This window comes from Meleagris gallopavo, chromosome 1 (genome assembly GCF_905368555.1).
Source record: "Meleagris gallopavo chromosome 1, MGAL_WU_HG_1.1, whole genome shotgun sequence".
Lineage (NCBI taxonomy): Eukaryota > Metazoa > Chordata > Aves > Galliformes > Phasianidae > Meleagris > Meleagris gallopavo.
Genome location: NC_139404.1, coordinates 16,950,642 through 16,972,300, shown reverse-complemented (window position 1 = coordinate 16,972,300; position 21,659 = coordinate 16,950,642). Strand labels below are relative to the sequence as shown.

General features: G+C 35.2%; 1 protein-coding gene across 4 annotated transcripts in view; it reads right to left on the bottom strand.

The window, feature by feature from the left end:
- TAFA5 (TAFA chemokine like family member 5) overlaps positions 1-21,659 on the bottom strand; it is a 418,761-nt gene that overhangs the window by 192,485 nt on the left and 204,617 nt on the right. For all 4 annotated transcript variants that reach the window (XR_014881545.1, XM_085217790.1, XM_085217784.1 and 1 more), the window contains one exon: positions 1,519-1,668. Coding sequence is in view for 3 of the 4 variants with exons in the window: in XM_085217790.1 (XP_085073916.1) it covers positions 1,519-1,668 (150 nt within the window). In the remaining variant the exon portion in view is untranslated. The remainder of the gene's footprint in view (positions 1-1,518; positions 1,669-21,659) is intronic.

Genomic DNA, 21,659 nt, shown 5'->3' with positions numbered 1-21,659 from the left:
AGAAGTAGAATTTGAAACAGTCCTTCTGCATGAGTTCCCAACAATATTAAAAAAGATAACATATTTTCAAATATTAAATAAAACTTCCATACTTGGAAGCTAAGCTAATGTCACAATTGGATGACCAGAGATACTAATCTCTTTTTACAGACAGATAGATTTTAGCTGTCTGACGCCTAATTTCATCACCAGGGGTGTCTCAAAGTAAGACAATCAGAGTGAGTAGCAGAGAGTGACTAACTCTGGATACCCAAGTTAAAGTAAATGAATTGCAACATATGTCATAACTGACTGAGTAAAAATGCCTCTTTCACATCAGATTTTCCCATATAACTTTGTTGTTTTAAACTGCTAACGTTGTTAAATTTATTTTGATTCCTAATAAGTAGTTTTGCCAGAATTGCAGCTATAAATTACATAGCAAAATAATTTCTTTTTTAAGCAATTAAATCTTACAATCTTACAGTATAACAGTAAAGAAGAGAATTTCTTGATATAGAATCAAATGATGGGAGACAGCTAAGAAACTGTATTACAGAGTACCAAAAACATTGAAAGGAAAACGCAAAAATAGAATGTGCATGATGTTCTATATTTAGTTTTGTGAGTAGGCTCTTAAATTTCCTTTGAGCTGTCTTCTTTGATAATCGCTGGTAAGACCGAATTCTGGAGAGGTATTCTCAGCAATTATTATTTGAGAATTCAACCCAGACTGTATTCAGAGGCTCTGTGAATTTTTTATATTTCCATACATAAGCATCTTTTCATGTTTGTTAACAAAGCCTAGGTCAAAACAAGCCATTTTGCATTAACTATTTTCTACATATTTCCTATTTTATTTTTATTATGAATGTCTGCTAACACATTCAGTGTTCACAGGCAGACCCGTCTTGAAGATTGTACTGTTGTTAACATCTTATTTAGCTGCCATACAGAAATTCATCTCACAAAACAATATCAGAGTGAAATATTTTCATATCTCCTTCTATGTCAGCAGTTTTCCAGTCTGCATGCTATCACTGCATCTGCAGTGAATCATACAGAGTCATCGTTTTAAGGAGAGGAGGAACGCTGGACATATAAGGTGTATTCAGATATTATATTCCAATTAAAACATCAATTTTTTTTCAATATTAAGTTTCAACACAAGAACAGTGACACAAGCTCCCCAGCTTTGAGGCACTTCTGTGGCTTTTTATATGTATATACATATTACAAGGAATAAAAGGCACCGGAGGAAATGCAATTGCACTGCTGATACAGTCATCACATGCAAAATACGACAGTAACACACTCTCAGCATTCAAATGCACATCAAGCTATAAACAAAAGTAAAAATTCCAATTAAAAAAAAAATCACTTGAAATATACCCTTTTTGGTATTTCAATGGCATTAAGAGTGCTAGTAGGAACATATAAAAATTCCTTCTAAAGAGCTTTTATCTGCTGACACACACTACTAGTTGACACCGCTCTCGTATTGGCAGAAACTAATTGAATAGATCTTTTACTTCTTACCATCAACACAGGCTGGCCTTGCTCTTGTTGTACCGGCAATCTGTCCTTTTTTACATGCACAGCGAGCTGTTTGTCGAGCTATAGTCCTTCGGGGTTGACTGCTATCTCTGTCCAAAGTAACAATCTCACATGTACCTGCAGCCAGTTGACCTGGAAAAAGAACCAGCAACAGGTACCAGAGTCACTGAATGCACTGCAGGCAATCTATTACAGCCGAAGAGAGTCATGGCCCTACGTCACCACGGACACTCAACAAATGGCAGCCAGCTGATGGATATAATAAAACTGAAATGACATACAATTTTTCTTTGTGGTGGACATATGAAAACCCTACAAACTGGTTCTGTCAGAAAATGATTACTGTTCCATAAAAGCCAGAGAGTTGAGGTCACACAGGTTACTTATGTCTGCTGAGTAAAGGAACAATCTACTTTTACAGCCACAAAATTTAAATTGCATGTTCTTCATTTTTGTAAATACAAAAAAATGATTAGGTATATGGAAAACAAAAACAGACAATATTTAAATGCCTTCTCCATATTCAAGAGTATTATTTAGTCAATTGCTTCATGTGTTATTCCTGAAAGATAAGGTGTATCAAAGAATGCTCAAGTTTGTCAGGCTCTTTGGCTCTTGCTTTGCATAGGGTCTTAGCAACTCGTGCTCTACCTAACTCAGTTTTGAAGTAGCTAACCTCCTGTCTTTCGCTAACCTTACAATTTAATATTCTGCAGATGACAGTAAATTGGTAGAGCCTAGTTCGCTCAGGACCACTGACTGCATTTTACTGACTTCTTCAATGTATGTAGCTTTTCCTGAATATTATGAAAACCCACCCTATAGCTTGGACCATAATGCGAGGGACAAAAAAAAAAAAAAAAAAAAGAAAAAAAAAGTTACAAAAATTTGTTTTCATGGACTCTTAGTCAAAAGTAAAAGAAGTGAAAATAGTATAATTAAAATGGCATATAAGCAGTATGCTAATAATGTAGCAAAATTCTATCATTTTACAAGCAAGAAAGATATGTTATAGAATTTCAGTGCTTAGTAAGACTGAAAAAAACCCCAGCTATCACCTTTACCTGTAATTTTTGCATACATACAATACTAAACAGCATTTCTATTGGATTCTGTTCTTTGTAAGCAATCAGTTGTAACACTTCAAAGAAATATATGCAAAAATAGGTTTGTAAGCCGCAAACTATATTCTCTTTTCAAAAAATACTGAGATTGAAATAAATGCAATATTGTATTTTTTAATATACAGTTTAAAGAATATTCAGAGTAAATTTTTTTCTTTGTGTTGAACTTCTGAAAAATAATGAGAGAAAAAACAGGAATTTTAAATCTGCATTAATACAAATTGAAAAAATAGTGAAATATATGTCAGTAGTGTTTAATTAACATCTACAAGTCTAATGATATTTCCTTGTACTGTATTTTTTTCTATTCTTCTCAGAATCAGCCTTCAATGTTTTCTTTTTTGTGGTTATAGTTCTGAAATTTTCAGAATACCAAAACATTGTAGGCTGTCAACAGTGCTGGGACTTGTTCAATGCTAAGCTGCCTAAATTTCATGTTGCTGTAACTCCTACACTGCAGTGAATGTACAACATGGTAAAAGCAAGGATCATAAAGATGATTATAGAATGAAGTGCTCTAAAAATTCATGCAAATTTATATAGGTTATAGATATTAGGCCTTCAGAAATATAGTCAAGATATTCAAGATAGTCAAAATCACTGTAATATTTTAATGGTTACTGGCAATCAGACTTACGAGCTAAGTCAATCCTGGCTTTCATTAGCTTTCTACTCTTTTCCACCCACACTGTTAACAAAAACATCTTAGGATAAACATACTGATGAGGGGATTTTTACTTTGTTATATGCTATTTTTTTCAGAAGTCTTGGGTTAGAAAGCAACGGTTTAGCAAGAAAGGAAGTAGCATGTGATTCTTCAAATGCAGGCAGGGGAAATCCATACACTGAGAAATCCTGAGCTGAGAAAAAAAGCATTCACTTTCACCCATTGCTAATACATTTCATTTAGGGTTGCAAGATATGCATCCCTCCCAAGGAATGCAGCTGTCTTAGTAGATCAAGTAAAAAAGACACAATCAGAGATGTATTTAGAACATGACCCCTTAGGCATCTGAACATCACGATTAAGGTTCTGCATTGAGAACAGAAATTGAATGGAAACCAAAGGAAAATGGAAAGTGCAAATATGATATGAGTAAGTGCTCCTGAGGAATGGGCTATCTTATTCTCCCCTGTCTGGAAGTCTTTATACTATTGTCATTTTTATTAAAATATATTTTAAATCATATAATCAAGGTAAATCATTGTATAAAACCCAATTTCATAGGAAAGGTGAATAAGAAGTACACTCAAAATAAAAACAACACTGAAGCTTTATGTAAAGATAGATTTTAGGAAATGCAAGCAGTGAGTGTTGATAAACATGTCCACAGACAATATTTTCTGCTTTTGAACCTGTCCAGTTTTAGTTTGACAAAGATTCTTTTTAAAATAGCTGGGCCATTTGTGGTTTGGTTGTTTCTGTTTGTTTTTTTAATGATTATTTTCAGATGGTTATTTTTGCTCCTTTTTAAAGATGATGATTCCTTTCAGGCACAGTAACCTCTTTTTTTTTGAAGAACTTAGAAATCTTGGGTATCTAAAATGAAACTAGTTGCTATAAAAAGATAATGTCACATTGCCTTTCAAAGAACTTCGTGCAGCTATTAAAAAATAATGGAATATTAGAGAGATTCTTGAGATATTTTATAGATTCTAAAGATAAATATGTAAATAAATCACTTATCCGTTGTCATTCTCGTTCCTACTGCAGAGGAAAAATAGAAGTTATTGTAGACCTGCAGCAAATCTTCCCACTTAATGTGGCATAAGTACTTCCTTGTCACTGTGTCACAGGTTGCAAAAATCGCAAGAATATCATCTTACATCTACTATTACTTGGCTTTAGATGACTGTAAAGCATGAAAAGTGAAAGACAAGTTTATGGAGCCCCACCTTCAGAGTACTTGGATTCATCTGGAGGACTTCTCTGTAGATGAGTAGAAAGTGAAAGTGAAGTAGATAGAATAAGTAGAAAGTGAACATTCAGGATAATCTTACTTAAGTGATCTGAATGCTACTTTTATTTTTTAAGAATTTTATCTAGAAATTTAAGGTTTAAAGAGAAGGAACAGAAGGAATATACTTCTTCTAAAGTCAGTTTCAAGAATTAGGGTACCCTTCATTTTCATGGAAGTTGGCACAATGACCTCTTTAGAGGGTATTAATGAAAAAAGGCCAGTAGTTTTAGTAGATCCTATTGATGTACTCACAGTACACAAACAAATTCACCTCTATCCAACCTGAATGAAACAATCTTTAGGGGAATTAAAAAGACAAGCACCACCAGCCAGCGAACTTAGATTCGTTGAATAGTCTGAAAGGTCATTTCTTTATTTTCCAAGAAAATGTCTTTTTAAAACTATTTGATGTATCAAAATAAAGAACAAAGATTCTTTCAAAGTTATAATAATCTTTTTTTTTTTTTTTTTTTTTTTTAAAGTAAGTGTCCAGCTATTTCTTTGCTATTGTTTTAAGGAAGAAAATATGTCTGTTCTCTAACAGCAAATAAAATCTAATCTGTGTTCATTTTAGTAAGCAAGCTATAGGTATTATGAATTTTAAATTTATTCATGCTGAAAGCTGAAAACTTTTCTCCAAATTCTTTTAAGTAAATAAAATCAGATGATGAGCTCATAATATCTGTGGGTTGAACGGCAATAAAACTTGATCTAAATATATAGGTCTTTCCAGGGTTTTAGATGTCATGTTCATTCAGAAAATCTCTTAAATTGCATATACAGGATTATATTGCAGTTCTAGTGAATAATTTTTTTCCATGCATCATCAATTTGATGCCTAGCATCACAAGCTCTTTTAGTTTAAAATTCATAAAGTCAGATGTTATTAAAAATCTTGGCTAGATTCAGATACTCTTTTGTCAGAGAACACAATGCAGGAGTTGTTTCAAAATCAGATCATAGGAATACATTCAGTAGCTTTCTATTACAATATTGAAGGCTTTCTGACAACAGAGTCATGCTAACTCTTGAGCAGAGCTGAATACCAACAATTCTCACTGAAACAAAGGGGAACTTAAGTATATAGCATAATTTATGATTCGACATTAACCTGCATGTCAAATATTTCAACATATTTTGATCATTTTAAGTATGTATTTAGCAGAACTTTTCTTTTTTTTTTTTTTTAAATTATGTATCCTTCCTCAGTGAAGATGCTCTGTAACAAGATCTTTTGACTTAAACATCATTCAATTTCAGACAAACCTATTACCTTTTCTTTTTCAATTTTGGTTCAGAACAAGAAAGATTACAACACAGGACTGGTTTGCCCCAAAGAACCCCACTCATTTTTAAGCTACAACAGCAAAATTCGTAGAAATTCAATTAGTATAAAATGAGAAAGAGCAACTTCAAAAAAGCTGCTTAAAAAAATGCTTCTTCATGTGAAGCAACAAATCGAATTGGCTAAGCTTCTGTATCTCAGCATGGGAAAAACCTACTCAAATGAATGAGCACAATTTCAAAACAACGCTCAAATAAGAACCTTGTTTCAATTTTAACATATGCAATAGACAAGCATTTTTTTTTTTTTTTTTTTTTTCAATAGAATGTATTCATATGTTTCCATTTTATGTTACTAAAGTTTCTGGCACTGAAAGCATCTGCCACCAAGATGCTTAGCATGTCATTTAGGATCTTGTAGAATCCAAATCTTTCTATTGAAACATACTCTGGCTGTTGAAGTAACAGATTACACAGCAACTCTTCATGCTTATACAGTTAGACAACTTTTTAAAAACACTCCTTGAGTTTTATTGTGTATATATATATGCCATCAATAGAAAACAAGACAGATGCCACTGTCACATAAGCAAAAAGTAACTTATTAGGATGATCTTAATTTACCAGTGCAACATGCAGGTGCCCAGTAAATCAGAAAGTGGTAGATGGATTTTTTTTAGAACTTCCCATTTGCTTTGCTTCTGGTTGAGAGCTATACTTGGCTGGAATCATCCTTGCCGTGTGACTGCTGTAGTTCCCCAGTCTAAAAGGGAATTATTCTGGGTTTTAGTTGTATAAAACAACAGAATTGGTATCACAGCATGTCTTTAGTGCTCATTCTACAAAGCAAAAATAACTGTAGAATGCAGTTAAGAAAATCTTATGAATAACATGAGAAAATGATGAATGCCTTCTCTTAAGAGAGTGACTTTAAGTATTTTCAGAGTTTCACTGCAACAACACAGTACATTATGTCCCTTTAGTAATTACTAATCTTACTGCAATTTTCAGATTACCACTTAGCCATCTCAAGCACATAAACAGGACAGACATTAGGAAGATTGCAAAATAGCTTTCAGCCCTTCCATTCTGAAATAAGCAGTAAATTTCAATTAAGATAGATTCTCTCCTCCTAAATAGTTGCACTGGGAAAAAAAAAAAAAAAAAAAAAAAAAAAAAGTCTTGGAGATTCAAGGACCTATTTTGAAATTTCATTTTTTTTCTAGACAAGACTAATGTCCTAACTTATTGAATCTGATACTGCTGTTGAGTACAATTGCTTAGTACCTTACTGTTAACAATTTAACACAAATAAAAAATATATATGCAAAACCAATCTTCATAAAAGTTGTAAACATAAAGGACAAGATTCTGAACTAGTCTTCATAAGGAAGGGGAATTCTAGGCCAGAAAAGGGTTGAAAAAATCAAGTCATTGTTGTATAAATAAATATGAAAGCAATATATACATGAATCTATTTAAAAATACATTTTCCTACTTTGTACACATCTTGATTCAGTGGTTTTAATACACGGCAATCTCACTTCTCAGATTCCTATACGGTCCTATAGGTTCCTATATGGTCTCATATCAAAACCAGCACATGCACTGCATATTACAACAAATAAAGAAAAAAGGAAAATATTCCAGAAACTTAATTTCAGGGCCCTGAGGGCTGCAATAGGCTTACCCATTGGGGCTCCTCACTCTGCCCAAGGCTGAAGACCTCGCATCAGCCACATTGCCATCAGCACTTGTCCCAGAAAGGCCACAGGAAGTCTGGTCTCCATTTCCTCGCAGCTTTCCCTCACCCTGCCATGGGCCCTCAAGCCCAGTCCTCCCACAGGCCCATGTCCCAGCCTGTCTCAGTCAGTCACTGTCCCCGGGGAGGTGCGTGGTTCCTGGGTCTGGGGCTACACCAGTGCCCCTTGTTGCCTTACTCCTGTCTGGGACTGAGATGGGCCTCATTGTGGAGTCCTGCAGAGCAGGATCTCCTGAAGAGAGTCTCGCCGATCCCAGCACAGAGACTGGAAACACTTCAGGCTGCAGCACCAGTAAAATCTGTAACCCTGGCACTCCTCACTTCAGTGATAGACCACAGCTTCCACCTTTGAGAAATATCTTTAACACAGATTCACAAAGAAAACAACCAAATGAATCCTGTCAATGCTGGTACATCTTTCATGAATGTTACAGAAATAATCCCCTAATCCACAAAGTAATTTGGGGGGTTTTGCATCAAGTTTCTGTGTTTCTTCTTAGATAGTGAATTAAAAGAAGACTCTACAAATAAGGAAAACATATAACCAGTGCTCTATGAAAGATAAGCAGAAAAGACAATGCATTTAAGTCCTTCCACCTTACAGAAGATTTTCCACTGTGTAGGCCAGTCTGAAGCACACAAAGGTCCTCCAAGGAGGACCTACAGCTCTAAGGGCCTCCTCTTCCCTCCCGCTCAAGATGGTTCAGTTAATTGGTTCTGGAGTACTCAATTAGTTAAAAAAAGGAAATAATTGCATGAATTCAGGATTAAACACAGCTACGTTTATTTGCACAAGTTAAGAACTAGTTTTCATTCTTATTACTCCCCTAAAATACTTAAACTTTTAAGAAAAGAGAAACAAAAAAACAAAGTAAGAAGAATGCTTTACCAGCCTCTACATGTAAAATAAACCTAGACTGTTTACAAAACAAACAGAATAGCCACAGGGGGAAAACTGTTTTTGGAGAGATGCTGATATTTCTCTTGAGAAAGACAGGAATAAAAAGCACAAGATTGTCTAAAAAGCTACTGACATTTGTTGGAGCCAGAAGCTGTACTTCAGGAAGGAACAAGTCTGTTGTGTTAGCAAAATATGTCACTGCAGGGAGCATAAAATCAGTTTGAAGGAACATGCAGATAAAGTCACATATCAGGTAGACATAATGTAGCAGTACAGGTGAACTGTGTTTTCCATTTCAAAATAACATGAGAACTATTTACACAAAACAGACTTTAAAATGCCATCATATAAGTGCCCTGCTTACCAGTATGAAGATATTTACTACAATATCACAGGCTCCACAGCAGACTTGAGGTAAAATTTGGTCCAGTACAGGTCATGTGGGAAAGGCAGATCTATACACTGAAATTTTATTGCTTCAGATCATGTTTCTTAGTCCTTAAACTACTACAGAAATAATAATCCCAAACATCTGATTAGACAGGAAAGCAGCTCCTACACAACAAGAACTGTGCCCTGGAGGTGTTCAAGGCCAGGCTATATGGGGCCCTGTGCAGCCTGACCTAACGGGTGGCAGCCCTGTCCATGACAGGAAAGTTGAGACTGGGTGATCTCCTGTCCAACTCAAGTCAAACTATGATTCTTTGGCTACTCCACACCTGTAGCAAGTTTGAAAACAAGAAGGCCAAAATGCAGAGATGAAAACAACTGTTACCTAGCCACATCTGACCTTATAGACAAGTAATCTGCTGACTAACACCTATGAATGCATCAAAAATTTAGTGATGTAATTTTTCTGTCATGGCCACACTAATCATCCATTGCATTCTTAGAAGATTCCATTTCCTTAAAATAAACTTGTCTATTTTTACTACTGTCTGTCACAACTACTCTTCCTTTTTTGCAAAAGCATATGAGACAAGAACTGATTTTCTTTCCAGGGATGGTACTGTGACACAAAGAAGGAAATATTTCCTTGTGTTATTAATTGGAATTACAACAGCAGGAGAAGAAGGTGCTCCTAGGGCTGAAAATTCAAATTAAATCCCAGATTCCCCAGCAGGTTTTGATTTCAGCTGCTAAGCCACATTTAAACTGGAAACACCTATGCTGCTTTTTTAACCCTAAAGAAAGCTTTTCGTTCCTGGGCATTTTTTTTTCTTTTTTTTTTTCCTTTCCTTTGTTTGTTTGTTTGTCTGTTTTTGGCAATGTGCATGATATGCTTATCTTGGACTCACTGTCATTCTTCTGCCATTTTTTCCATAGAATGAGTCCATAAGCATTCACCATCCAAAACATAGTCTCATAAGGTTTTGTGCTCTGCAGTACTGCACTTCCTGAGAACACATAGGTGCAACAGCTCGCATATAACTTCTGGGAAATAAAAACATACTTTATAGTGCTATATATATATAATATTTATAATTATTTTATAATAATATTTCAAAATATTGAAAAAGTAAACACTGAAAAAGAGAGGTAATGAAGTAGCCTGGCACACACATCCAAGAAGGAAGCAAATTTTAACAATGTTGAATCTCTTACTATACCTAAAAAGTAATAAACTCACTGAATAATATATGCCATCAATTAGAAGTACTACAGATAAGCCCAAATCTGCGCTTGATGCTGAGAGCCTTGAGCAAACAGTATCCTCAGGTCTAGAGCTTCAGCAGACACAATTTGCAGCCACCTCACATGGACTGTTTCTGCCTCTGCAGTGACTATAAAATATGTTTATGATGTATAGGTTCAGTTAATCTATGTGGTACCATGAATTCTCAAATCAAGCACAAAAGGATCAGAACATAATAGCATGTAACTGCTGTGTCTGCTATTTCTTTTTGGTAAGCTCTCAGAGTTTCATTACTGAGCTCACCAGAACACTGTAATGTTCCTCAGTGGTACTTGCAACTCTGTGTTTACTGCATAGAGCAGTGAAGCCCTTAATTTAGGTACTATGAACACATGACTAGATTTTAGTAACTACAAGGCCTACGTGGCAGCTAAAAGAAATCCCTAAACATAAGACCCAGGTAGATCACAGGGTTTTAGATGATCACATTGTCTTAAAAGTGGAAAAAATATAGATGCAGTATGCTAAATAAATCCTTCCTATAAGACTAATACCAGGCTTAACACCAAGTAGAGGAAGTGAATATGACAGACTCTTTAAGTGATGATTTTGAGTGATGACTTTTATTTTAAAGGTTTGTCTGGGAACAGTGCTTTACGCAAATGTGAGAGAGAAGCTTGAGTGTGGTGGCTATTATTTTCAGCTGTTCCACAGACTAGGAGGAATGATTTTCTTTCTGGGCCAGTTTCACTGCTGCCTTAACCATTTTTATCCGTTCTGCTTAAAATGGCTTATGAAACAGGTGCATGCTGAAACTAAAAGTTTTTATGGATGAGATCCATGATTATTATATCCATATTTCTAGTCTTCCACAAAGATAACCATTTATGGGATAAGATTCTCCTCTGCTCAATTCTGAGAAGGGTGAAAGGATGAGGTTTTTACATTCTTTACATATATCCAAAGCTGGTCAAAAACAGCGCAGTGAACACAGATGAGAGTCAACTCAAGTACCTTTAAAAACCAGTAAAGCACTTTAGATTAGAGATTTACATTTATAGAGATACTCCATTTATAAGCTAAAATGTCTTCAATTTAAACAAATGTTTGGTCACTGCATACTTATACTGCACATTCATCCAGTTTTTCACCTTTACACTATACAGGGGGACTACTGCTCAAATGTGATGTTTCATACATTTACATCACATGAAGAATTAATTTCAAGATACTGAAAATATATAAGCGTTTGAAGTGTACAGATACAGTCTGTGTTTGTATGTGCAAGACTTAGCAGATCTAAAATAGAAACAGAGTTATTGGCAGATGCAAAATATCAAGGTATAAGTTCATATGACAGAAAGCAGTGCTAAAAAGTCTTTACGCTGATAACCTTTTAAAAAACTTTGTTAACCTTTTTTTATTATTCCTTCTATAACAAAGTCCATATCTTTTATGTACTGCTTATCAGTTTTACTAGCTCATAAAAAGTTAAAGTATGCTATCAATTTCCCAATGAATGCCTTATAAATAATACTTCCTCAGATCAAGGTCCTTAATAAAAAGAAACTAAAATGAGGCCTGTCACTGTTTCACTCTGCATTTTGATGAATGAAATTTACTGTCACCCATGGTGAACCATCCTGTGATAAGGTTTCCAAGACAGCACACTCTGTAGCTAACAGTTTTCTAAACATACAAAGTATGAACATTGGTAAACACACAGATGTGCGCTCATAATTCAAAGAAGAATGCATTGTACTATACGACCTTCAAGATGAAAATGCTTAGAAATGCATGGCTTCTTACATTTACCATAAGATAGAAGCACTTTTCTTACACTCAAAGCCCTTGAAAGCTTCCAGGGAGGAAGCATCCACAACCTCACTGGACAACTTGTTCCAGTGTCACACCAACCTCACAGTAAGTAATTTCTTCCTGGTATCTAGTCTAAATCTACCCTCTTCCACTTTAAAACCATTTCCCCTCGTCCTGTTGCTACATGCCCTTATAAAAAGTTCCTCTGCAGCTTTCCTGTTGGATCCCTTCAGATATTGGAAGGCAGCAATAAGGTCCCCCTGCAGTCTTCTCTTCTCCAGGCTGAAGAGCCCCAACTCCATCAGCCCGTCTCTGTAGAGGAGGTGCTCCAGACCTATAATCATCTTTGTGGCCCTTTCTGGACCTGCTCAATGTCCTTCCAGTTTTGGGGTCCTCAGAACTGGACACAGTACTCCAGGTGTTGTCTTACGAGAGCAGAGTCAGAATAGCCTCCCTTGACCTGCTGGGGTCAAGGCTTCTCTTGATGCAGTCCAGGATACGGTTGGCCTTCTGGCACACTATGCCGGCTCATGCTGAGTCGTTCGTCTACCACTACCCCCAAATCCTTGTCCTCATGGCTGCTGTGAAGCAATTGTCCACTCAGCTTGTATTTATGCTTGGGACAATTGCTTCAGCCCAAGTGCAGGACCTTGCTCTTGGCCTTGTTGAACTTCATGAGGTTGGCATGGGCCCACCTCTAGCCTGTCCAGGTTCCTCTGGACCGCATCCCTTCCCTCCAACATGTCAGCTGCACCGCTCAGCTTGATGTCATCTGCAAACTTGCTGAGGGTGCACTTGATCCCACTGTCCATGTCACTTACAATGATGTTAAATAGCGCCAGTTCCAGTACCAATCCATGAGGAACTAATCACCAGACTCCTTGGGCATTGAGCCATTGACCACAACTCTCATGTGGACCACAAACACTCTTTATGATACCATATTGATAGATGCAATATTTTTAGTTTTCAACATGTAAACTTTAGTCCAAATCAAAGAACATTTTCAAAGTAGAAACTACCTATGTAAGAAGAATTCTCACTAATCTCTAAGGGAATGCCATATGTAAAAGAATGTCAGGTCTGAGTCAAATTGGCTGTTCTCTGCACTGTTTTTTCTCACCTGCTTGCTAGAACTTTAACACCAGACTATCAAGTGTAGTAAGAATCTCAGTGTTCTGGTTGCATCTGGTAGATGGCACCAAATTATCCCCTCCAATTTGGAAGTGATTTTATCACAAACCACCAGATGCTATATTTCACCTTCTATCAGCTAAGCCTCCAAGAAGAAGATCTATGAGGACTAGAGACTTGAGAAGCTTCACAAGTCACGCTGAACTAGCACTGACCCAGACTTCTCTGGTGCAGAGGACAACACAAAAGTTGTCAAGGTAAAGAGACGTTAGCATAATCAACTCTTGCTTAGGTACTTAGTGAAAATGCTGAGGAAATTCTGAAGGAGAATTGCTAACATTATTGAGAAGCATTAACTTTTTTTTTTTTTTTTTGAGAATATACTTATTTGTTTAAGTCAGTGATTCTGGTTAGTGTTTCTGTGGTACTTCTGTGCAGGCAGGCAAATGTATAAAATTCATAGACAAGAGAATGATCCCACAGAGGTAAGTAGGAAAGCAGCAAATAGAGATTTATTGAATGAATGTTTGCACTCACCAGATATAATAAAGGCTGAATGATATCAAGCAGTCCACTAACATATATGAGATATACATGGACGTGTTGACCACTTATGGTGTGCTCTTCTAATTTTAATTTTCCCAATAGCAATATAACAGTTTGAAGGAAAACTGAGGATAATCTGATATGAATCAGAACAGGAAAGCTGGCAATAAATATTTCATTAAAAAAGGGTTTCTGAAAGGCCATATAACCTTTTGTCTAAATGCTTCAAATCCAAAATGTATTAGGTTCAAATAAAATAAAGTTATTTTAATTAGATATAGGTAATCTGAACTTATACAGCGGATGTTAAAGGGAGAGTCGTTACGACAATAAGACAAATCCTATCATCCAGCTTATGACTAGGTAAGGTATCTCCAGAGAAAATAGGCCATCACAGCATATGTTACCTGAGGGCAACAAAGGGTAGTGAACTGAATGATTAATCACAGCTGTAAATACACATTACGTTATTTGTGTGTCTGTGTTTATGCACACAAACACTTGTATTTTAGTCTCATGCTGGGGAGGATGACAGCAGAGGGAGACAGTTGTTTTTGAATTAACATGGAAACATCACTTAAACTCACTGTAAGAGAAACATACACCTGGTGTATTATACAAAAAAAACAAACAAACAGAGGAAGAAATGTATTAAAAAATGTATTAAATGTCAATCAGATGGTCTTGGTTTAAAAGAGGAATGGTAGTCAAAAATCTAGGATCCAATTTCTGATGTTACCATATATCTTTTCTGCTTGGCTAACTGTATTGCTTTTGTTCAAAGGAGGATACTGCACTAATTTCAGTGGAAGTACACCACCATAAAAGTAATTAAACAACTACAACCTTACACTAGTCTTAAGTGAAAACAGTTGTACATCTTCTGTACAACATGGATCTTTGCACAATGACTAATCTCACTCCCAATAAAATCAATTAAAGTTATATTACTAACTTCACAGACAGAAACTCAATAGAATAATGAGGAAGTCTGCCCACTCCCCAGCACCAGCCCTTCAGCAACCTGAATAGCTGTGATTCTGATCAAGGACATTCATCAAATGAAGCTTTATCCAAGTTAAAGCTCTACTTTAACAACCATTCATGTTATCTAAAGAGATAAGGTCACTACTTTCAAGTGACTGAAAAATAACTTCGTAATTCAGAGTATTTATGAAAATCATATAAAAGATACTTGAATGATTAAAATCAAACAAAAAGCAACAAGACAGAAGGTGTCAGAATACATCTACAGGTTGCAGTGAAACTCTGTATCACACTGTAATATTATTTTTTAGTACAGAAGACTACTACAAATCAATGATGTTAAAATCTTATACTGGGAGTACGCAACTTCAATTCTGTTTGATGTAGTGATGTAGAGTTCTGGTAAAGATTCTTAGAAGTTTTTTAACTTATTCCCTTGTTATAAAAAAAAAGATTATATTATCCATCTGATTATTTGGGATATTTTAAGGTTTACTAATCAACAGCACTCCTAAATTCTCAAAGTTCTACAATTACAGATTATTATTCATCAAGCTGTAAATCATCAAATTGATTTTCAGCAGTGTTGAGCTGCTACAGCAAAACAGATTTTAAGTGTAACACCATAAAAGGCTCCTGCTAGCATGAGTGCTTCAATTTGAGCCCCCACTGCATCCCCTGCATCACAGCTCATTTCCTTGTTGAGGTATATGATGAAAGTCCCAATCTCTCGACTATCCACCACACGTGCTTTTTTTGGACTAGATGAACTCCTAACTAAATAATTCAATGATTAAATGATTAATTGTTCAAGAAACATACTAATGCATACTAGTGTACATTGTGGGAATACACCAGTACATAGTGTCTTGGTTACAGCTTTTGATGATTTAAATGTTTTAAATATGTGCACCTGGATCACCACTTGTATTCTTGCAGTTTCAAGTAGACAGCTTCTGTTATCTGTCACTCCCTGATTTCATATATAAATATCAATTTACAATAAGAGCATTGCCCTGTTGATATGAGATAAACTTATTGAAATCCCTTTAATTGGGATTCTAGTATCTATTCTGAATTCTGGTATCCTTTTTCAAATGAAGTTGATCACTACAAAAAAAAACAAATAGCAACAGTACCGAGGCCTTAATCAGCGTAAATTATATACATAAACTACTTCTGACCACGCAAACCTTCTTAAAACAATATAAAATTGTATGCAGTATAGAAATAGTGCATACATTGTATATGTATGTATAATATATAACGGAAATTGTCTGTAGTTCAAAATTGTTAGTAAACATTCCACACTCGAAAACTTCAGAGATGATGTACTAGTGTTTGACAACAGAACCGAATCTGCAGCAGTATTTGGCCAGAATATGCAAGTAAAATTACTGCTTAAGTAGCAAATATATATATATACACATATATGGAGAGAATGTATGCATGCACACACACATTTGTGGATATATATGTATGGATAGAGGGATTATAAATGACATTTTCTAGGAGAGAAGAGTAAATAATACATTAAATTTATAGATCAGGAAAGGGTGTTTTGATGTATAAATATTGCATCAGGTTGTCATGTATACATGGCTCTCATAAAAATTATCTACAAAAATGTGTACGTTGCTAGTAACTAATATTTTCTCATTCAGAACAGCAAGACTAAAACAGTCATGAAATTTACCCAGTTGCAAATGGCTATACAAACACAAAGCAGTGAAGAACCAGGCCTTTGAATGACAAGGAAGGGGAAATTTGGCTCAGTTTTCACAATGAATATTTAATAGATTCCCAGTTCCACTTACATCTGACAATTCTTTCTACCAATTACCCTTTCATCAACTCTAAAAGTAAAGACAAGAAATAACGATCAAGAACAGACTGACTGCTTAACCCTTTAGATAAATCTCTGTGTAGACAGGAAAATGGCAAAAAATTAGAAACTTTTTTCTACTCTTTCATAAAAAGATTGCTTAACTGGTATTATACATCATCTCCAACACAATGAGTTTCATATATTGATTATCGAGATTGTTTATACAATCTTATGCACATAAACATGTGTATGCATACCATATCCTACCTTATAATACTCTGTAATAGGAATTGTATTTTAAGCTATTTCGTCTTCTTATTAGGGAAAAAAAAATAAAAAAATCACTGATAGTAGTTACTGTGTGATCAGAACAGAACAAGAGAAAAACAGCAGGAAAAAAAAAATATCAAGATATCTAGGCAACCAACCCTTTCCACATTGTAACAGCTCTCTTGAGTGGAGAGGCTTCCTTGGGATTGGTGAAAAAACAGCATCTTTGCAAAGTCCCTTGGTGACAAAGGACACAGGCTTTGATATTTCAACCCTAAACGCAAAAGAAGCATAACCAGCACGACGTGGAAGAAAATACATTTATTTAATAATCTGATTAGTTTTTACCTTCCATTTCCCCAGTGATGGAGTTGTATCCTGTGACAGTATAAACATTTTACTTTGCACAATATAAGACCCGCGACAGAAGAGTGCAATTAGCACTGGAAAGACATTCTCAGGGAAGTACTTTAATTTCAAAAGACTGTTGGAGTGATTGTCACCCCTGCTGTGCCTGGATTCTCTCTTGATGTGCATAAAGTGTGAATGCAGAACGCGTTATTACGAAACTCACTCATCCTTGCATTTGTGTGCTCATTGCTTTTGCCATCTTGTGGTAACCAAAAATAGAAACCTACAAAGCAGCATATAATTCACACTAGAATAATATTGCTGCATTTTTTTAATGAATTCTTCAGTGTACATGCTGAAGGTCTACAACTCAAACCATGCTCTGCATTTTGTCATGTTTTTAACAAAAGTGCACTCATTTTCCTTTTAAGATTGAGCTCACAAAAAAATACCATAGTATAAGCACTTAATAGAAGCACAAAATGAAATGATTTAATACTAAATGTCTTCCAAAGGATTTTATCAAAATACAGTAAGAGATTTTTTTTTATTTTTTTTATTTTTTAAAGAGAGTGCTTATGTTCTCTCAGCACATATACAGGCAATACCTTTGTAAAAATTCCCATGTAGTTCAGCCACAGAACAGTTTAAGATGTGATAAAAGAAACTGGATTTGGTCTTCATAAATCAGTCAATAATTATTTATGGAACAGAATCATTTGTAGGCTTCAGTATGTGGTTTCTTCTTTAAATTATCAAGGAAAGCAATGAATATAAAGTATCTCATACTCCTAACTTCACCTTTTAAAAGAAGTAACACATTTTTGAGTTAGTGGTCCCAAGGGAGAGAAGATGAGGCCTTCAGTTGCTAAGCACGAGTTTGCCAGCTATTTCAAGCTTTAGCTGAGTACAAGCAATAATCACTACTGCCTGAAATATATTGGAATAAAAGTACATGGGACCATTCATGATACTTCATCAGCATGCAGGAGGCAAACAGAGTGACTGCAGTGATTGAATACAGGCTCAGACTACTGGCTTTAATCTCCATCTCATTCATTGAGCCTTTACTTTTGGCACAGCTGTATGATAAACACTCTGACATTCTTCCTTGCCCACCCTCCTTTGGAATCTCATGATTGCTGTGTATATGTTTGTTACATACTAAAGGTAGCAAAGAAAATCTATGTCCAAAAACCTTAAAAAATATTTAGATATAAGCAATCAAAAGGTTTACTATGCATCAAAGTATAATTATTTTACTGAAGGAGAATTAAGTCAAGTTCCCTGTTACTGGAGATCTCTTAAAACAAGGTAAATTTGTAACTTACTTTTTTTCTGCTACCTTCTCTGAAAAATGGCATATACACTGTGTACGTATATGTTTATAACATAAAATATAACTGGTTAATTAAGGTTTTAAACATAATGTTAAGACTATCTCTTATATTTACATTAAAGAAATTATCTTATTTAGTATTTCTTTTTATTTGCTCATTTGTCTGTTTATTTTGCTGTATATTTGCTCAACTTCTCTCCAAGAAGAGCTCACATGCCGTTCAATATCACCAGTTTCCTGAATTTGACTTGGATTTATATCCAGTTAGGTGCTAAGGGTCCTGAATAGCTTAGGGCCTAATACATGCCTCAACCATACTACATTAAAGCTCATAGAGTTAGATATGTAAAGTCAGCAAGCAATAGCAACTTCTGCAAATGTTAGTAAAATATGCTGGATAGTGATTGTTCTGTTCACATGACACTTTTTGTTGGAAAAACAAACAAACAAACAACAAACAAACCACTTCTATTTTATATTATTCCTTCCTCATTTTAAAATACATGCATAATAGTTTTAAGGAAAACTGCCAGGTCTGCTTCAAGAAATTAAACTGAATTGTTTGGCACAGGATGCCAAATCCTCTGAAATCACAAGCCTGCTACATAAAACTATGTCAGCTTTTCACTTTTTGTATTGAATTTGATGCTGTTTGATCACTACAACAACTGTAGTGTAATAGAAGGGGTAATTTTACAGCAAACAAAACACTATGAAGAACCTGTTTAATAGGCTAAGATGAGAAAACATTTACAGATTCGCTGACTGAATGCATGTGGCCACCCCTTAATGTTTAGAGAGGAGTGGGACAGAGCCCCATGGAGGGCTGGTTCTAGAGTGCCTGTTATGATGTCACTTCTTTTACATCAAGTTTTCCCTCATGCCAAGGAATTACTGAACAACCAACAAAAGAAAAGGAAAGAAAATGAGGAAGAGGTCCCATCATCCTGTTCATAAAACATTCACCACCATCTCTCTCAACTATGTAAGGAACAATTAATAGGTTGCATAAAAATCTGGAGACAACAGATCACTGAGGGAAGGAAACAGAAACGATGAACTTCGTGGTTTCCCAGGGAGGCACAGGAATGTCCTTTGGATAGCTAAAATAAATCTTTTAGAGATAAAAAATATTCTGCCAATTGCAGCTACACGTAAAGTAAGGGAGCTAAAGTTTGTCTCCCGAAAACAAAGTCTTTTGTCCAGGTAGAATGAAGTCTACTGGGAAACATTCTGTATTTGAAAGACCCTCTTGAGCTTTTATATGCTTAAATAGCAGGAAAGAATCCAGCACCATCACTCCTAAGTGCTTTTATGATATTGTTCACTTTTAAGGAGTTTATTTTATTAGCCATTTGATTCATTCTGAAAATAAGGCTTTGAATCTGAGAAAAGTCATCCTTCTGAAAACAGATTTTTTGCTGCTAAGAATCTGCTAAGTAGAAACAATGAAGGACTACAACAAACACAAGACAGAGTAATCTTATGATCTTTATGTCCTCATGGATAACAGAACTAAAAGTTGCCCTTACTACAGTTATTCAACTACCTTAAATCATTAAGTATGCATAAATATATACACTGTATTTATTTATTATTGTGTCAGTGTTGTATTCCCTGAGAATAACCAAGTCAATAAGAGAAATTGGTCAGTAATCCTGGATGATATGACTATACGAGCTTACATTATGATTTTTTTATCCTTTATTTCAAAACAAAGTATGTCATCATCGTAAAAACACCACTCCAAAATGTTCATACTGGCTACTTAATTTAATCTGATTCATGATAGATATGAAAAAACATTCTGTTCACGATGCATCTATTTCTTAAATTAACCATTCTATTGACTGTTCATATTTTTCATGTAGAAGTAATTTATGATATATTCACTCGTGCGCACCTAAGACTAACAGGCCATGGAAAGGGAAAACTGACAAGTGATTGCAGGTTACACATTAGCTTACTAGAAATATAAATGATAAATATCACAGGAGACATCATCAGTGCGTTCTGACCTGCTTAAAGAAAAAGCCTTATTTTACAATCCCAGCAAAGTTAGATTTTCCATTTAACACCATCAGGCAAAGCAGCTTGCTTGCTTTTTTTTTTTTTTTTTTTTTTTTTTTTTTTCCTTAATCTTACTTCCTCTCCTTATTAAATGTAGGGCAAGAGCAACCTTGGTTCCCAATGTCAGGATTTATGAATTCCCACTCATGGTGTCCAAAGATTTGCAATACAATCATCCTGACCTTGGTTAAAAAGAAATCCACTCTGAATGCGTTTAATGAGGATTTGAAGAAATGACCCTAGAGGTGCAATTTAAATGAAAATGTAATAGTATCTACATTTTGCCCTGTACCTTATGGGGAGCCGTGGAACAAATTATATTCGGCATTTTGCATTTTCTATTTTCAATCCCCACACAAATTTTGTGCATACAACAAAAGAGCTAATAAAAATTGCCTGAATTAGTCATTATTTCTTTCACCTACAATATTTCATTCCATTGCTTTCTGTTGACTCCAGAAATAACACGTCAAGGCAACAGAACAGTAAGTCTGTGTCACTGTGGGTAAACTTAAATTTCTAGTTATCAGGCTTCAGAGACAGTTGATGTTTGTTGATGTCTGAGATGTTTCCTTTGATTTTAAGTGGGAAGGTTTCTTTGTTGTCCTACTAACAAATTGAACTAAGTCTATTGTTTTGTTGTTTTTATTTTATTTTTTTGTTAATAAGTAGTTTAGGGAGCTGGTGCTTTGTTTTGAAACACACATCATTGCTCTGCTGAAATTCAGTTACTTAATCTGCCTTTAAAATAAACTAATTCATCAATCAAAAGTAGGTAGCAGTGTATTTTAGCACTTTTTCCTCTTTAAATACACTTCAGACATGCAGTCTTATTTGTCACCTCCTCTTTTCAGATCTCATGGACAATAAAAGTCATCAGTTTGAATTTCAATCTGTATTGCACAGACACGTCAATATGAGTGACAGAAACTTGTGTAGCTAACTGTTGGAAATAAAGTAAGATACTCCACAACAAACCCAGGTGCTTATCAGAGGAAAATAAAATCTGATTATTTATAAAGACATTTGGTGAGAAGGACTTCAGAGCTCAGAATGCTCTAAAACATTGCTCAGAGAGACAGCAGGATTTTTTTCCACTGACTTCTGTAAGA